General features: G+C 52.1%; 6 protein-coding genes across 6 annotated transcripts; 2 read left to right on the top strand and 4 right to left on the bottom strand.

Moving 5' to 3' along the window:
* Positions 1–5116: 5116 nt before the first annotated feature.
* Positions 5117–6496, top strand: METBIDRAFT_40449 (putative oxidoreductase; the record flags this gene model as incomplete). Its single annotated transcript, XM_018857274.1, has 1 exon — positions 5117–6496. One exon carries the CDS (start codon positions 5117–5119, stop codon positions 6494–6496), a length of 1380 nt encoding a protein of 459 aa, XP_018713057.1.
* A 1679-nt stretch (positions 6497–8175) lies between these two features.
* METBIDRAFT_155596 (uncharacterized protein) lies at positions 8176–9447 on the bottom strand. The gene has a single exon (XM_018854610.1). The coding sequence runs from the start codon at positions 9271–9273 to the stop codon at positions 8551–8553; it is 723 nt and encodes a 240-aa protein (XP_018713056.1). The 5' UTR covers positions 9274–9447; the 3' UTR covers positions 8176–8550.
* Positions 9448–9621: 174 nt separating this feature from the next.
* On the top strand, positions 9622–11985 carry NPR1 (serine/threonine protein kinase; the record flags this gene model as incomplete). Its single annotated transcript, XM_018853970.1, has 1 exon — positions 9622–11985. One exon carries the CDS (start codon positions 9622–9624, stop codon positions 11983–11985), a length of 2364 nt encoding a protein of 787 aa, XP_018713055.1.
* A 155-nt stretch (positions 11986–12140) lies between these two features.
* On the bottom strand, positions 12141–12572 carry MRPL19 (mitochondrial 54S ribosomal protein uL11m; the record flags this gene model as incomplete). Its single annotated transcript, XM_018857225.1, has 1 exon — positions 12141–12572. One exon carries the CDS (start codon positions 12570–12572, stop codon positions 12141–12143), a length of 432 nt encoding a protein of 143 aa, XP_018713054.1.
* A 323-nt stretch (positions 12573–12895) lies between these two features.
* METBIDRAFT_155599 (uncharacterized protein) lies at positions 12896–15260 on the bottom strand. Its single transcript, XM_018854611.1, has one exon. The coding sequence runs from the start codon at positions 14965–14967 to the stop codon at positions 13219–13221; it is 1749 nt and encodes a 582-aa protein (XP_018713053.1). The 5' UTR covers positions 14968–15260; the 3' UTR covers positions 12896–13218.
* Positions 15261–16456: 1196 nt separating this feature from the next.
* On the bottom strand, positions 16457–17884 carry METBIDRAFT_40375 (uncharacterized protein; the record flags this gene model as incomplete). The annotated part of the gene is made up of 1 exon (XM_018857265.1): positions 16457–17884. One exon carries the CDS (start codon positions 17882–17884, stop codon positions 16457–16459), a length of 1428 nt encoding a protein of 475 aa, XP_018713052.1.
* Between the last annotated feature and the right edge of the window lie 1591 nt (positions 17885–19475).

Here is a 19475-nt window from a genome sequence, read left to right as displayed (position 1 = left end):
CAGGAAGAGAGTGCTTTTATGTGAGGTTGGTCGGTACAACCCTGATATTCTCTGACTCCAGGAAGTACCAGTGTACTTTGTGAAATCGGCTGGATGTTGATGGTAAATGCATTGCGTACAGGTTGCAGATTTGGGTTCTATATCAGACCTGAGAGCTGGCTTGTGGGCAACAATAATTATCGCTATCAGTGTAGTAGGACCCCCTGGGGATTTTTCATGAATACCCTGCGTGAATAGAGATCAATCCATGATCTGTATATCAGATATTGGTCCTGCCATTGAATGGAACCAATAAGATCCTTATTCTGGTGCTAGTAGTAAGGAAAGCAAGAATGCTCTAGACTACGTACCTGCTGTCAAAACGCGGTCTGTCTCATTTGGCTGATCACGGTCTGGACGGTCCTTTTGGAACGCACCTGTTTGCGTATTGAATTTTGCGTCGTTGATTCCTAGGACAAGAGTTCTATAGTAATCGCTTTTACTCAGATGGTTAGAAAAGGCTTAATAAACTTACTTCCTGCGATTGGCTACATCTTTGGGTATATACCTTGAAGATTTAGACGAACCAATTCAAATTTATGAAATTCTGTCGACTGTAGCATGTCATCTTTTCTTTTCTTTCTTTTTTAAACAAACATCATATTCTAGGATGTCACTAGAAAGGTGTAAATCCTCACCACTAACGAAAAACTAAAAAAACAAACAAACCTATAACAGATCGTAACATTGGCTAAGGTGACAAGGCGCGAGCACCAATTCACGAAATCTCCCAAAGTGGGTGCGACTCCCCTGAAGAAGACTTCTACCCAACAATGTCAACCGCTTGAATAATATCAAGTAAATGTCATTGTCCTATAGATACATTAGTGTTTCCAGGTTTTGCTTTTGTTTACGCTTGCAGAAACCTCCGATTAGATAGGCTTAATTTTCACTGCCGAAACCAATATTACTCGCAAGCTTGAGGTTGTGTAAATATACAGCAAAGCTTTGGCCGAAATACAACATTTCTTGTTTTCACCACAACCTTTTGAGTTAAGCAATTCTTACAGTGGACTAACCCCAGGGATTGACAACTTACCATAAACAGATATAATTTGAAAAGACACCCCCTGTCGTGATCAGCAGAAAACAGTGGTCCCCAATTTGACACTAAAACTATTAATTTATAGGCTTTGTTAGTTTGTAGTTTTACTTAATGAGTTATCCATTGAGATAAAGAGCCAAAATCGAGAGAGTCTGCCAAATGTACATCAGAATTGCATGATCTATATAGATGTCAGTTTGAGGTTTACTCAATCCAACCGAGGAAAAGCGAGACTGTAAAAGCTACTTCGGGATGCTAGAATTAGTAAAGCAGTCATTTTTTAATCGCAAAGGGGAAGATAGTTTGTTTTACTTTACTTCGATCACGTAAAAATCCAGCACCTTGAGAAGTTTATCATCTTATCAACATCCCCCCATTGGTGCAGCAAAGTTCAAGAGAACCTGATTAGACCTATTTCACATGAGGAGATGATGATTCAAATTTCACGCTGGAAAGTGGTCTACTGACGTTGTACGTCTTCAAAACTGTAGTGGTAAATTGAACTAACCAAGCTGAGAAATATAATTTTGCTTAATTTCTACTGCTGAAAAGAATTAAACAATCACAGCTTAAGCATGGTTTCCTCTACCGTACTTTACACGGTAGGTCAGTAAAAAGAAGGTGATGGGAATTTTAATTGAAAAGTATGGAGAAGTAAAAAGTGAGTAGGCAATCAGAGTGGAATCTTTTTTTCGTAGGAAAGTAGTGACGATTAAACTAGTTGAAACAAAGTGCAATTTGCTGCACTTCCCAAAGAAATCAGTGCCAATTATTCCACAACACAAAAAATCTAATGAATTCTTGCATTTTGTCTGAGAAAGTGTGGCAGTCAAAATTCCCGTCTTTGAAAATCGGTGTAGAAAACTGTTTCAGAGAACGATGTCATTCCCGAGTTTACATATACCTTAGCAGCCTGTGACAAAAGAGAAAACAAACAGCATCAAGTATCCATGGCAAGATACGGCTCCAAAATACGTATTGGTCTACAAAATTATCAAAACGTGAGAAACGCTAGTCAACAACTGAGGTCAAGTACAGCACTCCTTACCCAGGTCTGAAATGCAGCTTACAATGGCTACGCATATTTTAAGTGCAGATTTTGAGTATTTTGGAAGCCACATAGTAGCAAAGACTATTTTCAGTACCTCAAGTTAGAAGCTCAAAATCAGTTTACGTACAAGTGTTGTTAATTCACTGAACTATTTATGAACATTGCTGGGTTTATTAGCGCGACAGAGGTCAGAGCTATATGTGCCAAAAGTATACCAGACCAACTTCCATGAGTTCAGGTTTACCGAGAACTACTGTATGAGGCTAAGAGAATCTCGTAACTAAATTATTGTAAGAAACATATATTCAATTTACAACAGGAGGGAATGGCGCAACAGAAGGCTTTTTTCAACGATGCGACTCGAAGTACGTTCATGCCAATATTCGATCCTAGCGCCAAAAAAAGAAGAAACCTTCGATTTTCAATTCGTTTCCAAAGACATTGGTCTACAGGCTTCTCCTTGAGCAAACGTCTTTCCACACGATAGGAAGAGGTAATAAAGGACGACCACTCATTCGAAATGCATAGCACCACCCATCGACCCAACTAGAATGTGATAGTATCAAGCGGTTGTCTCTTTTGTCTTGGATTGGAACAGGGGAAAATGCCGAGAACGCTTCGATCTTGCATGTACATCCGGGCCCATGGCTTCACGATCTCCATAGCTACAAGACTGGTATCTGCCATTTCAAGAAATTCGGGCAGAAATAAAGCCTCTTCCATCCGAGTTCTTCGTCCGCTTCAGAATTGCCCGTATGATGTATTATGTTGCACCTGGGGCTTAGGGGATTTGTATCAAGGATGTAGTCATAAGCAATATGCTCGCTCCTCAGGTATGGGGAAAGCGACAGGATTCATCTGCTCGATTCAGACAAAAGGGATGGTTCAGTGACAAAACCGACAGAGCTAAAGCAGGACATGTAGAGTAATTTGAAGCCATTTATAAATAATCGGGCATTGATTTCCACGCAAGGAATCCATGATGCCAGAAGCTAATAATCCAAGGGCCTAAGAATCCCAAAGCCCAATTTTCAGCCCAGTACAAATGAGCTCAGGACCATTTATCTCAGAGAATTCCAAATATGCTCTTGAGAATTCCAGAAGGGTGGATCTTGAGTCTCTAGAATGATTGTGGGCCCTTAATTCAGTCTGGCAGAATTGGCGAATATCCCGCAATAATCCTAAAACGAAACCTTCTTTAGACTTAGTGGTAGATCTACGGTTCCAATTAAATCTTTGAATTAACAAAAAGAGACGTAGTATGCTTAGAGAGGAGATGAAGTCTCTGGCCTCAAAATGTGAGTTTTGTGGAAGTCACATTCGTCGACTACATAAAATGCCAAGCCTCTAATATTATACAGAACAGCCTTGATCACATACGTGCAGCCATATATAGAACACAGCTATCAGCTATCATGTCAACAAATGTGTTTTATTGTCTCTACAGATGTGTATGTTATTTTTATCGTAAAGGACGATTGATGGTGTATATGTTACTAAAGCACCTGGTAACGTAGGTATTGTCGAAGCACAAAAGAGTGTGTAGCTGATTTTTATATTGTATCAGCTAGTAGTAAAAAACGGTGACTCTGAACGGCACCGCGTATGTAATACTGACACCAGTGTTACAGCTAGAGACACATCTTTATTATATTGATGAAACCAAAGTTTGAAGCCTGATAGTCTGTAATATTTGATCTTACATCATAAGATGTGATGCAATAGCTAGTACCATGAACAATATAAATGACAACATACAACCACTTGCTTGATCTCCATTTGAAGCTCTACATAAACCGTGATTTAACCACTAATCAAACAACCTAAAAATATATTTACCTATAAATAAATTAATCACCATATGTTAAGCTTTTGCAAATTTATTTTATTTTATTTTATTTTATTTCATATTGTATCATATCATTTTAGTGAAGAAATAAATGGAATATTCAATGATGTTAAACTTAATCAATTTCCATATAATGTATGTCCTGGTATTAATGATATTATATCTACTGATATTATTGTTAATATTAATATATAACTTATTTTTATTATACTTAATCTATGTATTATTACAGTTGGCCCTATATAAAAAGGATGTGGGAAAAGAAGTGTTTGATATTATATTTTATAAAAATAATGCTCACGACACTTAAAAACGTAAAACGAATGACATCTCGACCAGTTTGCTGGGAGTATATATCTTAAACTTCATGATAGTTTCATATGATATACAATTGGATATCTTTTCCCTTGGTGTTTCTGAAGATGGTACCAAAAACAATATACAATATACTTCTTTTACAATCTATGACATGTCAAAGGACCGAAACTCTCTTCGCATTCAGGTCTTGACTTATCTTTAACCAATTTCGCCAAAATCATGGAGCGGATGCCACGTGCTCCCTAGACTTTCACCCAGAAGAATATCAAACAAAGTCCATACGTTTGCATGGCAAATACTGAGATGGAAGCCTTCTAACATGCATTTGGTGTATTGAGTAGCTTAGTCTCGCTCATGCTTTTTTTCACCTGGTCCATTTCTAGATGTTATTGGTACTCAAACAATCGGCAACACAATCGTTTGATTCATTACAAACTCAAGTTATTATATATTCATTCCTCACACTTTATTAGCTCTGGGAGAGGGCCTCGAGCACGCCGCGGCGTCGATATCGAGCCCAGCACGTGCGGCGGGGTCACGTGACCCGCTGCCCCAGGCCCCCCGCCCCTCCTCCCACAGACCACAAACCGCCCTCAAATTTTGTCGCCCGCTTCCGCGTCTCCATGGCTACACCCCCGTTTTTTCTGCTCCGAAAAACCCCTTCTCCAGACCCGCCACCGCCGCCGCCAACTCACACCCGTGCACCGTTCAACACCCGTGCACCGTTCAACACCCGTGCACACCCGTGCCTCTCCCGCGCCCCCCGTCCTCAAATCACAGCCATACTCCCGCCTTCTTCTTCCGTCCCGCCAACATGCCCATCGACATCATCTCCACCGCCGTGTTCGACGGCCCGGAGGCCATCCCTGGGTGGCTGGTTCTCCGAACCGTGGTCCCGGCGCTCGCCGGGCTCCTGGCCGTGAAGTGGTACTTCGGCGGCAACTCCAACCCCTGGAAACGCGAGTTGCACGGCAAGGTCTACATCGTCACCGGCGGCACCGCGGGCTTGGGCGCCGCCACCGTGTACGAGCTAGCCACAAAAGGCGCGCAGGTCATATTGCTCTGCCGCGCGCTCGACGACCCGTTCACCGTGGACTTCATCGACGACATGCGCGAGAAGACCAACAACTTCATGATCTACGCGGAGCAGTGCGACCTCCTGCTGCTCCACTCGGTGCGGTTGTTTGCGACCAAGTGGCTCGACAACCAGCCGCCGCGGCGGCTCGACGGCGTGGTGTGCTGCGCGTCGGAAACCATCCCCAAGGGCCGGCCGCGCCTGGTGTCCGTGGACGGCGTGGAGTTGCAGACGGCCGTCAACTACTTGCTGCACTTCCACTTGCTCACGCTCCTCCGCCCGGCGCTCCACGTGCAGCCGGCGGACCGGGACGTGCGGGTGGTGGTGGTCACGTGTGCGCTGCAGGCCATGGGCCAGGTGGCCCCGGACGACTTGCTCTGGGAGCGGCGCGCGTACCCGGCGGGCCAGCCGTGGCTCGTGTACGGCACGTCCAAGCTCTTGGTGGGCATGTTTGCGCGGCTGTTGCAGCGCGGCTTGAACGGCTACGAGCGGCCCGACAAGGCGCCGTGCAACGTGCGCGTGTGTGCGGTCAACCCCGGCTTGATGCGGACGCCGGCCACGCGCCGCTTCTTGTCCATGGGCTCCGTGTGGGGCCTCCTCGTCTACGTGCTCCTCTTCCCGGTGTGGTTTGTGTTCTTCAAGACCGCCTGGCAGGGCTGCCAGTCCGTGCTCTTTGCGCTCCTCTCGCCGGTCTTGGGCGCGCAGGACGGCGGCAACGTCATCCAGGAGTGCCGCATCGTCACCAAGGCCCGCCGCGAGTACTATGACTACGAGCTCCAGGACGCTGTGTTCGCCGAGACCGAGCGCTTGATCGCGCGCTTGGAGAAGCTGTCCGCGGCAGAGCGCAAGAAGCAGGAGAAGGCGCTGGGCCTTGACGCCGAGAAGGCGCGCCAGGCCGCCGCCAAGCAGCGCGACATCCACGAGAAGCCGGACTCCGAGGCCGACTTGGCGTACAAGCTCAGCTTGATGCGCAAGTCCATGGCGCTCCCCATGGGCGCGGACGCCCCGGGCTTGTTTGCCCACGACGGCCCCGCGGCTAAGGCCACGGGCTCTTCGGCGCGGGCGGCGGCCAAGCTGGCCAAGCTGGCCAGGCCCAAGTCAAAGTCGCGGAAGAGCTAGTTTGCCGGCCAAGCACCAAGGCTGCTGGGAGGCTCGTCCGTCTAGGCCGCGGAAGGGCAATTTCTTGGACGTGCCCATTTCTGTGCGCCGGTCGCCGAGCGCAGGACTGGGTGGTATGCGCGGTTTCGCCGCCGAGAAGTGGGCTGACAATGCCGAGTCCTCGCAAGGCTGGGGGTGGGTGCTTCACGGGGTAGCACACTGAATGCTCCTGCCTTGCCTTTGCAGTCAGCGGTGGTCGCGTGCAAGAGCATGCGCTGGGCTGGATAATGTAACCGCCCTCCTTCGTCTCTCGCTTCTTCGATCGTGCCTGTCGTCGACCACGACGTGAGCCACTCGAAGCCATGTGGCCTCGGCTGCAAGAGTCTTTGATGTGGACCTTGTCAGAGACCTCTGCGGTGAAATGATCCCGGTGGTTGGGGTAAATGGAATGTGATGTTCGGGGCACCCGGCATTACTTGTGTGGCTATAGGATAGCCGAAGCATTGTGTGGTTGCCAGCAACATAGGCAAGCCAACCGGAAAGAAATTTATAGAATCCGGCCCCGAGCACTAGTGTGTGGGAGCCAAGCCCAAAGCGTTTATATAATAGGTTGCACGATTTGGGTGAAAGCCGCGTGGTTTGCTTCCCGGCTTCCATGGCGGTGCTTGTGAGCGATGACAAAGGTATAGAGCAAATAGTGTCCGGGACAGAAGATGCATGCTCCGGTCCTTCTACCAAAGTCTCATTTCTGCTGCCACGCCAGCTCACCTGAAATTCACGTATGCCAATGGTTGTGGTGCGTTCTCAAAACGTGCATTTCAAATTCCGTTGTGTGAACGTTGCCCATATCCAATGGGCTCTACGTGTCATCAAGAAACACAAGTTGAGTCTGAAAAAATATACCTCACTGAATTATTTGCTGTCCATCAGAAGAATACTGCCTTGAATGACACCCAAGCTCTTATTCTCAAACAATATGGTGTTGCTGCTCCTGAGTTTCAGGTTAAAACGATTGTATACTATGTTGTGGAAGCAAACAATATAAATTTGAAACTATTCCAGTAGGAAATCGCGTTCTTGAAAACACGTTCTTGTAAAGCTCCTGCGTTCGGATTAACATGTATTTCACTTTGAGAAAGCACCATCGTATGCACGAATGTCATGTTCAGCATATACAACATGAAACAGACACCACACGAAAAAGGGCCTGGCGGCCTAGGTTCTGGAAACTGTGGATACTGTATCTGGGGATCTCGAAGGAACAAAAACGAGTCACTACAAATACAAGAATACCTCCCTGAGCTGGACAAGCCATGCCTTGCCATTCCAACCCGCGTGGCCCCAAGCTTTTTCTAAGGCAAGCAGCAGTATTCTGAACAGCCGGTCTTATTTCCAATGCCCCACGTGGTATCCCAGCCTTTTAGTACATTTACTCAATCCCAGGCACCTGCATGGGCCCATCCGTCAGCTCCATCAGAGAAAATCGGCGACCAAGAAACGGGCTTGTTTTACTACTGGAAATCCCGGTGGGAAATTGGATGACCATCTATGATGACCAGCTGGAAAATCCTGCGAATGGCTGCGGCAAAAAGCTCGCAGTCTCCCGAAAGTTGGGTTTTTCAATGATATCCAGATATGCCCTACTGAAGCGGGATTCGCGGCCCAAGGGAAATGACGAATGCACCGTTTTGTAGGATGGATCACGGTCTTAACGCTGGATTGTACATCCACAAGAATGGTGGAGGAGGGCTCTACCAGATTTGGTCAACCAAGAATGTGATTCCAGCGGGGCGACCAATTTCGCAACCGTTCCAAGAACCATCTGAGCAGCCATATGCAGCATGCTTCTGAGATGGTGAAGCAATAACTTTCGTAAAAGCCCGCCGATTGCAAAAAGCGAGAAAACAGAAACCGACAGATATCAGCGGGCTTCGATGCCAGACGAGCTCCGATCCGGCAAAAACGCCACCGATATCTGGAACTGCCAATATCCAGGACCATGCCAATAACGGTCCCGCCACGAAAACACCACCAGCATCCATCCATCCAAAGCTCCGCTAACAACCGAAGTTCCGCTAATAATCAGACCACCAATAACATCTATCAGTACCCAGATTTGCCAATATCCAAATTTTCCAGTATCCAAAGCTGTCAGTATCCAAAGCTGTCAATATCCAAATCCGCCAATATCCAAATCCGCCAATAATTAAATCCGCCAACACCCAAATCCCGCGAATCACCAAATCGCACCACACCAAAATCCCATCAGCACCCAAAATCCCATCAGCAAAAACCCCGCTTTTCACCGACCCCCCGACACCCAGATCGCACTGGTTTCCCATCCCCGCTATTTTCAAATCCCGCTGACTTCCAAATCCCGTGACCAGATATGTGCAGCGTGTCTCTGGTGCACCAACTAGCATCAATGCGCCGCCCGCTGATAAACGCTGATAACGCGGCGAATCAGAGCCGGCACGCCGATAGCCGGGTCCTGCACACAGGCCAATCTCTGCCCCCCCCTCCTTCCCAGCCCCCCCCCATTCCCGTCCAAGTCCGCCCCACCGCCTGAAGCGCCCGCCCGGCGCCGCGTCCAGCAGCCCCGGCCCGCGGCCGTCGGGCAGAATAGCACAAAAAGCGGGGGCGGGCGCCCAGCGCCAGGCGCGTCGCGTCACGTGACCCGCGCGCCGCCCGCCAGCCGCCAGAGTGATCGCATAATCACGCCTAATCACTTCTTTCTTCTGCCACCACCAGTCAAAAGCCCGGCGACCACTCCGCGCTGGCTGCCCCAAGTACCGCATTCCCCACCTATTCTTCCTGCCGCCTCATAAACCCAGCGACCCGTCTGGCCCGCCCTCTGTCCGTTTGCCTTTTCCAGATACCCGCCCTGGGCGCTCCCCTATTTCCGTTCTTGCCCCAGGACTGCAACCAGCAGAACCCGTAGCATCCAAGCGCCTTGGTCCCGGCTTGCTGTTTTTGTGTCACTCGCCGCCCCTGAGTACCAGCCGTCCCTCTTGCCGGCCACCCCTTTTGCCGGCCACCCCTATTGCCGGCCACCCCTGAATAGCCGCCGGCCACCCCTGAATAGCCGCCGGCCCTGAAACCCGCCGCCCCTAAAACCCGCCGCCCCCGAACGCACCCCGCACACCATGGACCCTCCGCGCCAGCCCGTCAGCTCCTTGACCAAGCTCTTCAGCGAAAACAACTCCGCCGCCACGTCCAACAGCGCGCTGCAGACCTCGTTGGACGCATACGTGCTTCCCGCGGGCGACGCCGGGCCGCTGCACGCGCCGTTCGGCGGCGCCAACGACTCCCAGCAAACCATCAGCGCCAGCAGCGGCACGCCCGCGGGCCTGGCCGTGCCCCTGGCCCCTGGGAGCGCGGCCGCGGCCATCCCCGGGAGCATATCGCCCACGCAGAAACCGCCCGTGGTGGTGCTGGGCGGCTTCGAGGCCTCGCCCCGCCACGCCGCCGCCGGGCGCCCGTTTGACGAGGCGTACCAGCCGGTCAGAGACATCGCCGCGCGCGTGCCCGGCGCCGCCAGCCCGCGGGTCAACCGCACCAACTCCGTGTCGCACACGTCGTTCTTCTCCACGGGGGGCTACGGCTCCGAGAGCTTGTCCTCGTCCATCCCCTACGGCGCGCCGGGCGGCCGGGGCGGGCAGCCGGGCTCCTTGGGCAGGCCGGGCCTGTACATGGCCAACTTCCCCAGCTCGTTGCAAATGACGCAGGCCGCGCTGGACCACGTCCCCAACTTGCCCAACGGGCAGCCGATCTCCTCGGTCAACTTCCAGTCGCCGCAGGTCAGCTCGCTGGCCATCGAGCCGCGCTTCGTCATCTCCAAGCAGCGCGTGGCCCAGGCCCAGGCCCAGGCCCAGGCCCAGGCGGGGCCCGTGTCCACCAGCGCACGCCTGGGCTCGCACTCCAGCCTCTCGTTCATGTTCGGCTCCAAAAAGTCCCAGAAGTCCAGCACGTCGTCCACGGACTTGGGCTCCTTGTACAACAACGCGCAGCCCGACAGCGTCTTCGCCATTTCGCCCGCCTCCACCTCCTCGCTCGAGTCCTCCTCCGCGGCGCTCAACATCTCCCGCCACAACTCGATGGCCAACTTGAAGCGCTTCTTCAAGAAGGGCAGCTCGTCTCCGTCGCAGCCCAGCGCCGTCAGCAACTTGTCCTCGTCCTTGCGCTCGAACAACATCATCTCCTCGGGCACTTCCCCGGCAGTCAGCCCCCACATGAACGGCTCCTTCTCGGCCCTGACGTTGAACCCAAGTGGGTCCGAGGCGTCCTACTCTCAGTCTCCGGGTGGATCGCTTGGGCCCGGCTCTCTGTCCTTCAGCAGGACCCCGTCCCTCAGACGTGCAAATGACAGGAGGGGCTCTGTTCTGGGCTTGATCAGCCAGCAACCCTTGCCCTTCTCCAAGCGATATAGCAAATTCGGCGAAACCCTCGGTGCGGGCGCGGGCGGTGCCGTGAAGCTCGTGAACAGGCTCCTGGACAAGAAAATCTTCGCTGTCAAGGAGTTCCGTGCAAAGTACCAAAACGAAACCAAGCGGGACTACGCCAAAAAGATCACCGGCGAGTACTGCATCGGCTCCACTTTGAAACACCCCAATATCATCGAGACTGTGGAGATTTGCTACGAGAACGACCGGATCTTGCAGGTGATGGAGTACTGCGACTTCGACTTGTTCGCCATCGTCATGTCAAACCAGATGTCCCGCGAGGAAATCGACTGTTGTTTTAAACAGGTCCTCTCGGGCATCAACTACTTGCATTCCATGGGCTTGGCTCATAGAGACTTGAAGCTCGACAACTGTGTGGTGGACTCTCGCGGCATTGTCAAGATCATTGACTTTGGCTCCGCGGTCGTCTTCTCCTACCCATTCACAAAAACTTTGATCGAGGCTCTGGGTGTGGTGGGGTCTGACCCGTATTTGGCCCCCGAAGTCTGTGTGTTCACTAAGTACGACCCAAGGCCGGTCGATGTGTGGTCGGTTGCGATCATCTACTGCTGCATGATGTTGAAGAAGTTTCCTTGGAAGGTCCCCAAGTTGGTCGATAATAGTTTCAAGTTGTTCGCCACGCGTGGAGAGTTCTCGCAGTTCAGTGAAGTCCTCATGAAGACTCCAGACCAAGGATCAGCCCTAGGGAACATGGAGAGCCTTGCTGAGGCGGTGAAGGAAATCGAAGACTCGCAGACAAGCGAAAATGCCGACGGTGTTGCGCACACGTCCAGTGAAACTGGAGCAGGCCGCTTGTTGTTGGCGTTGCCCGAGGATTGTCGTCCTTTGATCGCACGGATGGTGGAACTAGCCCCTGCGTGCCGTATTTCGGTTGAGGACTGTTTCAACGACCCTTGGTTGAAGAGCGTGCACATGTGCTCGGTTGAAGAACGAGTCAATACCGACGGCACGTTGCACTACCAGGTCTTCAAGGGTTCAGACCACGAGCACACGACCGTTGATCAGTCAAAGGCTCACATCGCCGCATTTGAAAAGAAGAAGAAGTAACTCATAAAACCACGTCGCATGAAGGTTTAGACATTCAGAGTTTTAATGTACTGCACCGCATAACTGGAAACCATTCGGTCCAGAAAAAAAGTCACGACTTGAATGTTCATTTCGACTATGTACATTAACTATATTACAAGATCTCGACCCCCGCCTCAAGGTGTCACCAGCACACCCACAGCCTTGGCCGTCAGAATGACAGCGCCGCAGATCGCCTTCAAGTCGACATTCTTGTGTCTTTCGTCGGTCTTCTTGATCTTGGCGATCTCATACACGTGCTTCAAGGAAATGGTGCCTACGATATTCTGCGTGGGCTTGTCGCTGCCCTTTTTGGCGTTGGCCGCCTTCAACAAAAGCCAGGATGTTGGGGGAGATTTCATCTCGAAATTAAAGCTTCTGTCAGGCTTGATGGTCAAAAGAACGGGGATGGGCGTGCCGGGGTTATAATGGGCCGTTCTAGCATTGAACTCTTTGCAGAAATCGATGGCCTTCACACCCTTGGAACCCAAGGCTGGGCCAACTGGAGGGGCTGGGGCGGCCTGCCCTGCCCCCACAATCAATTTCACCATGACATTTTTGGCTGACATATTATTGCTTAGATTCGGTGTGATTTCACAGGTGTGGAGCTGAAAATGTTAGTTTCCACCCAGAAAAATTCTGGTCCTCGTGCACCCGTACACCATGGTGAATCAGCCAGGGTAATGTCTATCCTGAACTCTAGCAAGCAGATAGATGGAAGGATGCCCAGGCTTTACTTATCTTTTTTAAGAAAGTAGTCGGGACTAGTTAGAATTCGGGCGTTTCTTTTTCATGCGTTGTGTGGTTCTTGTGGTGATCAAGGCTCTGTTGTCACTTAAAACCAATACTCAAGGCAACAGGGTCGAAAGCGCGAGAAATCAAGAAACACTAGCTTATCTTATCAAGGACAGAAATGGTCCATAGTAATTACGAACAGAATGATATTGGAATACACTGGTTTGCCCACGCTGGGATTGACCGTGGTCACGTGAGGCATGACCAACTCACTGAATACCACTGGCAATTCTCAGATCGAATTTTGCCCGTTCACATCGGCTCCACTGCCCATGAGCAAATTAGAAATTAGATGAAGATTATGTGACTGCAACTGTGTAAAAAAAAAAAGATGAAGTCATGCTGCTGCTTCAATAGAAGTAAATAGCCCTGGCAACCTCATGCCACGGCCCCAAAAATATAGAATGGATTCCCAAAGACCTAGGCCAAGTCCTCAGTGAACCTCAGCCGTGAGTTGTTACTGTGATGCTCTCCTGCCCAAAACTGGTGGGGATCTGCATGGAGTAGGAGGTCGTCGTCCGTGGCATACTCCGAAGACTTGTCGCTCCCGGCCAAGGAGCTCAGCGCATCATTTTCCTCTGTGGGGTAAGGGGCCTCTCCCGGCATGGGAGATGCGCCATCATGCTCCTGGTCGCCCTCATGCATGGTCTTCATGAAGGGAACAACCATGGAGTTGAAACGAGAATTCCCTTGTCGCGGAGTTTCATTGGCCGAGTTGAACCCTGAACTATTGTGGCCCGTGTTGCTCCCCGTGGAGCGGAATATAGAGTCCAAATTGTTGCTGTTTGTGACCCCGCGATACTCGAAATCGTTGTTGTCGCCGGCGTCGGTTGCAGCGCCCGCGCCCACCGATGCTGATCTGACGTTGACCTGGTTTTCAAGGCCGTTGTACGTAGACACACCTCCTCCAGTGTTCGCGGTGCTGCCCTTGGCACCGAAAAGCTTCAAGAAGCCGGTGCTTTTCTCGTTGTCAGAGCCCAAGGCCTCATCGGCAAAATCAGGCAGCTGATTGGTCACCTTCTTTTTCCGTTTCTTCAAGAAGACAAGCAAGGCGAACAAACCTATTAGAAGAGCGCCCCCCACGGCGCCCACCACACCACCAATGATTTTTGCATTTTCCAGCGACACGGACGAACTGCTGCTAGAACTCAGCGAAGATGCTGTGGTTGGGATGGTGATGAGCGTGGTGATGGTGGTATCCGGCAAGACACTGATTGTGGACACGTAGTACCCACTGGTGGACGAAGATGCCTCTGTTATAGATGGTGCCGACGATGAGAAAGAGCTTGTAGCAGACGAGGTCGGTGTTTGTGAGCTCTCGCTGGATGAGGTCCGCAGCGCAAGATCCGAAGAGCGAGAGCGAGAAGATGCCGAGAGACTCAGCGAGCTAGAAAGCTCGCTGGAAGAGGCTGTTTCCGTCGAGGACGACACCGAGCTTGTCCATGATGAAGATAGCGTCAGAGAGAATATGGCTGAAGAAGCCAGGGGAACTGGCCCCAGTGATGACTGCTGCAATGACGATGATGTCTGGAGGATCGATGACGACGACGACAACAACGACAACGAAGACGACGACGACGACGACGACGACAATAGCAACGACGATTGCGAGGGCGATGATGTCGATTGTGGTGATGATGACAGGGATGCAACCAAAGACGAAAGAGCGGCTGATTCTGGCAGAAATGCAGAGGAAGATTCCTGGGGAAGCGGTTCCGAGCTCACGGACGACGGAGACGATATGGCCGCCGGCAGGGTTTGTGTCGACGAAAGGAGCCCTGGATCCGAGGAAAATGACGCCAAGACGGACGTGGGTGTGTTTTCGGCGCTCGAACTGGGCGACTCAAACTGAACGGAAGGAGTCTGAGACAGGCCAAGGACGCTTGAAAGCGCCGTGTTGACCACCGAGTCTGCAGGGGCCTCTGGCAGCAGCTGTTGCAGCACCAAAGACATTTCCAATGACGAAGATGTAGTGGTGAGGCCTGAAGAAATAGGCGCGGAAACCAACGGCGACGCTAAGGAGACAACCGTGGTGGGCGCTTGCGTATTGGGTGAGGCAGACAATGCTGAGGTGATTTGCGTCGGCGTGGAAACAATCGATTCAGACGAGCGTGTGGCTAGAAGAAAGCTGAAGTTCCCCGATGCCGACTGATTTTCAAGCCCGCTCATGTTCCAAGAATAGTCGAGGGTTCGGAAGATCTGGGCGGCTGTGTGCAGGCAGAAAAGTGGCCAGCTTCAGAGGCGTACGGGCTGGGCTGTGCGGGCCGTGTTTGTCGTTTGCGGCTTCGAAAAACAGGCTCCGTGTTTCTGGCGGCGAGTTGAATGGACAAAGAACCCACTAGTTTGTATCGAAACGCAGGTGGTTTAGGGTTTACCCCCCGACACGACGGGGGCTTATTCGTTGGGATGGGCCGTCCACACAGGCGCGCAAGCTAAATTAAGCTGTGTGAGAAATGCCGTAAGCGAGTCCACAGGACCGGGCCGCAACTCGGTGTGCAGTGCGGTGTGCAGCGAAAGTTGGTGCCAAGCATACTTGGAACACCACTGGGAGAACCCATGAGTGTTGGTCATCACTCAGCTATGGTCTTTCTCCAAATGTTGGTAATTGGGCCCAGGCTGGATCCGCGCCCTAGCCACAATGGTGAAGCAGCTTCGGCGGCCGGGCAGCACGGGCCAGTTCAAGCCTTGGGTGCAGGTACCAATGGCTTCTGTCAACTAGCACCGTCAGGCTTGTTCGTATAAAGTATTGTCGTTCCTAGCTCGCGGCCCTGCAGGAAAGAGGGCAGGGGTCTTTGCGGGAGCCTTGTTTCGGGCACACCGAGACTAGAAACACTGACATCACAGGGTCATGGGCAGGGCTCCGGCAGCCAAAGGCAAGCGGCGGGCCAAGAAAAGACACCGGGCTCCCACAAAAAAGTGGCGGATCAGAGCAGCTTCGGGTGAGGCCAGTCATTATTCTTTCCATGCCCTGCACCGCAGCCAGCCAGTGCGCAGTGTGGGCTAAACAACAGGACTGGGGGGGGTCACGATTTTCCAGCCGGATCATATTGCAAGAGCCATGTTCCTGGTGTTTGGGGAGTCCAGTGTGTTTCTGGGGCTGAGACAGGCCCCCGCACCCCCAAAAGACCCGGAGACGAAGCTACTCGTACAATTCAGTCTGTGGCTAAAAAAGAAAAAGAAAAAAAAAAGGTTCTTTTGCCGTGCCCTCGGCGCGCGCCAACTCCTTGTTGCCCCGAGCTCCAACTCGAGGTGCGCATAGCAAGAGAGCATCACTCGTCCCAGGGGGAACGCCCCGCGTGGGAGGTCAGGAAACACGCCGTCTCGTCCACCATTCAAAGAAGTAGCACGTGTAGTATGCAACGATTTCGGGGCGCCAGTAGAAAGTAGGGCGGGCAGCCAGACGCCCCTCGCAGACAGACGGCCGACGCGGTGGCCCGACACCGGTCCGTACGACGAAACCGACGCCGCTTCGTATAATAGGTCCCGCCAACATGATATCCGCTGACATGAAATCAGTGGACATGATATCCGCCAACATGATATCCGCTGACATGAAATCCGCCGACATGATATCCGCCGAATGAAATCAGTCGACATCGCACCATGCCACGAAACCCGCCGCCACCGCTCCGTGCAACGAGTCCCGCCGCCACCGCGTCTACTGGGTTTCCAACGCCTGGAAGCCCTTCCCGCTGACCACGCCCATCCAGTTGTCGCAGCCTCTCCTCCAGCACACGGTGTTGACTTCATAGTCCGCGGAGTACGCGAGCACCGGGGTGTCAATGACCACCTTGCTGTCGGCCGCAGGCCTGTGCCCCGTTCTGCCGCTGCAGTCCCAGACCAAGGCCTGGCAATCGTCGCCGCCCGTGGCAAGCAAGTTCGCCGTCGGGTGCCACTGGAGCAGGTTGATGGGGGCGGAGCTCTGTCCGTCGAACAGCCCGTCGATGGTGACCACGGGCACGCCGGGCATGCGCAAGTCGATGATGAGCACCTGGTTCAGATTCACGCCCACGGTGGCCAAGTGGTGCTGGTCCGCGCAGGACGCCAGGAGCCGGAGAAGCGCCTGCGGGTTGTACTGCGCGGACGCCGCGGGCGAGTCCGCCGCGGGCGGCGCCGGCCCCGTGGGCTCGTAGATGATGGTGGAGTGCTCCAACGAGCGGAGGTCGAACGCGCGCATGGACCCGTCGTTGGACACGCTGGCAAACACGTTGGTGCTCATGTGGAGGAACTTGACGTCGAAGACCTCCAGGTCGTGCGCAATCAACTGTGTCTTGACGTGGGCCGTGTCGTGGCTGCCCGCGGCGTGGGAGCGGGACAAGTCCCACACCGTGCACGTGGTGTCCACCGACAGCGTGATGACGATGGAGGGGTCCGCGGCGTTCCAGTCGAAGGACGTGACGGGCGGGAACGTGTTGATGTCGTGCGCCGCCGCGCCGTTGCCGCCGCCGCTGGCGGCGTTGGCCGTCGAGTTGTTGGCAAGCATGTGCGTCTGCACCAACGCCGGCTCGCCGTAGTCCAGCCCGAGCTTGTAGAGCCGCAACACTTCCGAGGACACCGCGAGCCGCTCGTGGCCGTGCGGCTCCCACTGGAGGGCCGTTGCCGGGTAGTCCACCAGCGTCTCGGCGACGCACGCAAAGTCAAACGTGGAGCCGCGGGCACTGCTGCCGGCGCCGCCCGGGGCGCCGAGTTCCCTGCCGGCCGGGCTGGCGTTCCGGCTGCCCGGGCCTAGGTTGCTGTCGCCCGGGCCTAGGTTGCTGTCGCCCGGGCCTAGGTTGCTGTCGCCCGCTCTGTCGCGGTCGGCCCTGCCGCTCACGATCTGGATGCGGTTCTGGAAACCCTCCCGGAACAGGCCCAAGGCCACGAGCTCGCCGGCGGCGCCGTGCGTCCAGTCGGCACAGAAAAGCGGGTGTTGTGACGTGTAGCACGAGGGGCGGGCCTCGGCGGGGGCGTGCTGCAAATACGGCTCGCTGCCCAAGGAGTATTCGCTGGGCCGGGCAAACCTCAGGAGGGGCTGGAGCGGGGGCTTGGCGAGCGCCGGGATTCCCGAAATGGACATGCGCTTGCTGCGCAGCGTATTCCAGTCCATGGTGCCGAAATCGGGGGGATTGGGGGTTTTTGTGTGGATTTGCAGCAAGGAAAAAGAGGAGTTATGAGAGGTTGGTAGCCGCTGGTGCGGTGCTTAAGACACCGCGGCGCGCCAGGCCGGGACGTGCGGCTCTGTGTGCAGGACGCTGCGGCTGGGGTAGTGGGAGGGCCTGGCTGGTGTCTTGTGGGCTTTATTTTGAGATGTGATTTTGGATTGAGTTCTTGAAGCTGTGGGATAGTGCTGTATTTTGATCTCGGTCTTTTGGGCTGTGCTTTTGGATTTTTGTTCTTTTAAGCTGTGCTTTTGGATCTCCGTCTTTTAGGCTGTGCTTTTAGATACCTGTTCTTTTAAGCTGTGCTTTTGGATCTCCGTCTTTTAAGCTGTACTTTTGGATCTCGGTCTTTTAGGCGGTACTTTTAAACTTCTACCTTTTAGGTTGCGCTGGGGATCTCTTTCTTTCATGCTTTATCTTGCAGCGGTCTTTCTAGGCCTTATTTGGGAATGTGATTTTGGATTGTAGTATCAAAGTGTCTTTTTGGGCTGTGTTTGGATCCCTCTTTAGGACTATATTTTAAAGTGTGTTTTTGGACTGTGATTTTGGGCTGTTTTGTAGCTTGTATCATTGGAGTGTGTTTTTGGGCTGTATTTTAGAAGCTGTGGTTTTAGCCTGTATTTCTATATATCTGCCTTTTAGGTTGCGCTTGTGGATCTCTTTCCTTCATGCTTTGTTTTGCAGCTGTATTTTAAGGCTTTATTATGGAGCCGTGTTTTTGGATTGCAATATCAAAGTGTGTTTTTGGGCTGGGTTTGTGGAGCTGTATTCTTAGCCGGTGTTTTGAAACTGTGCTTTTGGAACGTCTTTTTGAAGCTGTGTTTGGAATGTCTTATTAAAGTGTATTTCGGGCTGCATTTTTGAAGCTGTGTTTTTGGAGCTGTCTTTTAAACCTATATCATTAAAGTGTTTTTGGGCTGTGTTTTTGGGTTCCTGTCTTTACCAATTCCTCCCGACTCCAGCGTTATTTAGTCTTTCGTCGAACGAGCAATTAGATTTGCCGCAATGCCATCTCTCTGCCTTTTTTTAATGAAAAAAAAGTGCCACTCCGAGGAATGGAACGTGCATTCGACTGTGTTCATTCATGACAATTACCAAATCGAACTCGTACTTCTCCACATCCAAGTAAGTACACACGTTTGCTCTCACCGTTAGCCGTTTCTAATGCAGTAAGCCCTGCTTTATATGTCTTGAAATACGACGTGTCGTTTAGTAAATGTGCGTCACTTCCAGCGTCATAGATGAACCTTACAAGTGTGAGATAAACAGCAGTTGTCCTATTCGACGCAGTGTTCTCATTTCTCAACTGAAAACATTGTGCTTTCCTGTAAACTACCTTGTGGCAGTGATGACAGGAAATTATTTTGTCTTTTGGTGTCTGTCTTCTTGGCTATTTTTGAATCTCTGTATTTTTAGCGTGTGTTTTCGAATCTCTGTCTGTTTAGGCCGTGCATTCAAAAATGTGCCGTATTATGCTGTATTCTAGCACCCTTTTGCCTGCAAAGTTCTGGATCTTCATTATTGGTGTCATCCGCTGGC

The sequence above is a fragment of the Metschnikowia bicuspidata genome (assembly GCF_001664035.1).
Source record: "Metschnikowia bicuspidata var. bicuspidata NRRL YB-4993 chromosome Unknown METBIscaffold_2, whole genome shotgun sequence".
NCBI lineage: Eukaryota > Fungi > Ascomycota > Pichiomycetes > Serinales > Metschnikowiaceae > Metschnikowia > Metschnikowia bicuspidata.
Note: the sequence above shows the minus strand (reverse complement) of the source record. Positions and strands in the feature narration are given on the sequence as shown.

What these genes read in the sequence shown, in the direction of transcription:
- METBIDRAFT_155599 (XM_018854611.1), bottom strand. Translation starts at nt 14,967, where the DNA reads ATGAGCGGGCTTGAAAATCAGTCGGCATCGGGGAACTTCAGCTTTCTT.
- METBIDRAFT_155596 (XM_018854610.1), bottom strand. Translation starts at nt 9,273, where the DNA reads ATGCGGTACTTGGGGCAGCCAGCGCGGAGTGGTCGCCGGGCTTTTGAC.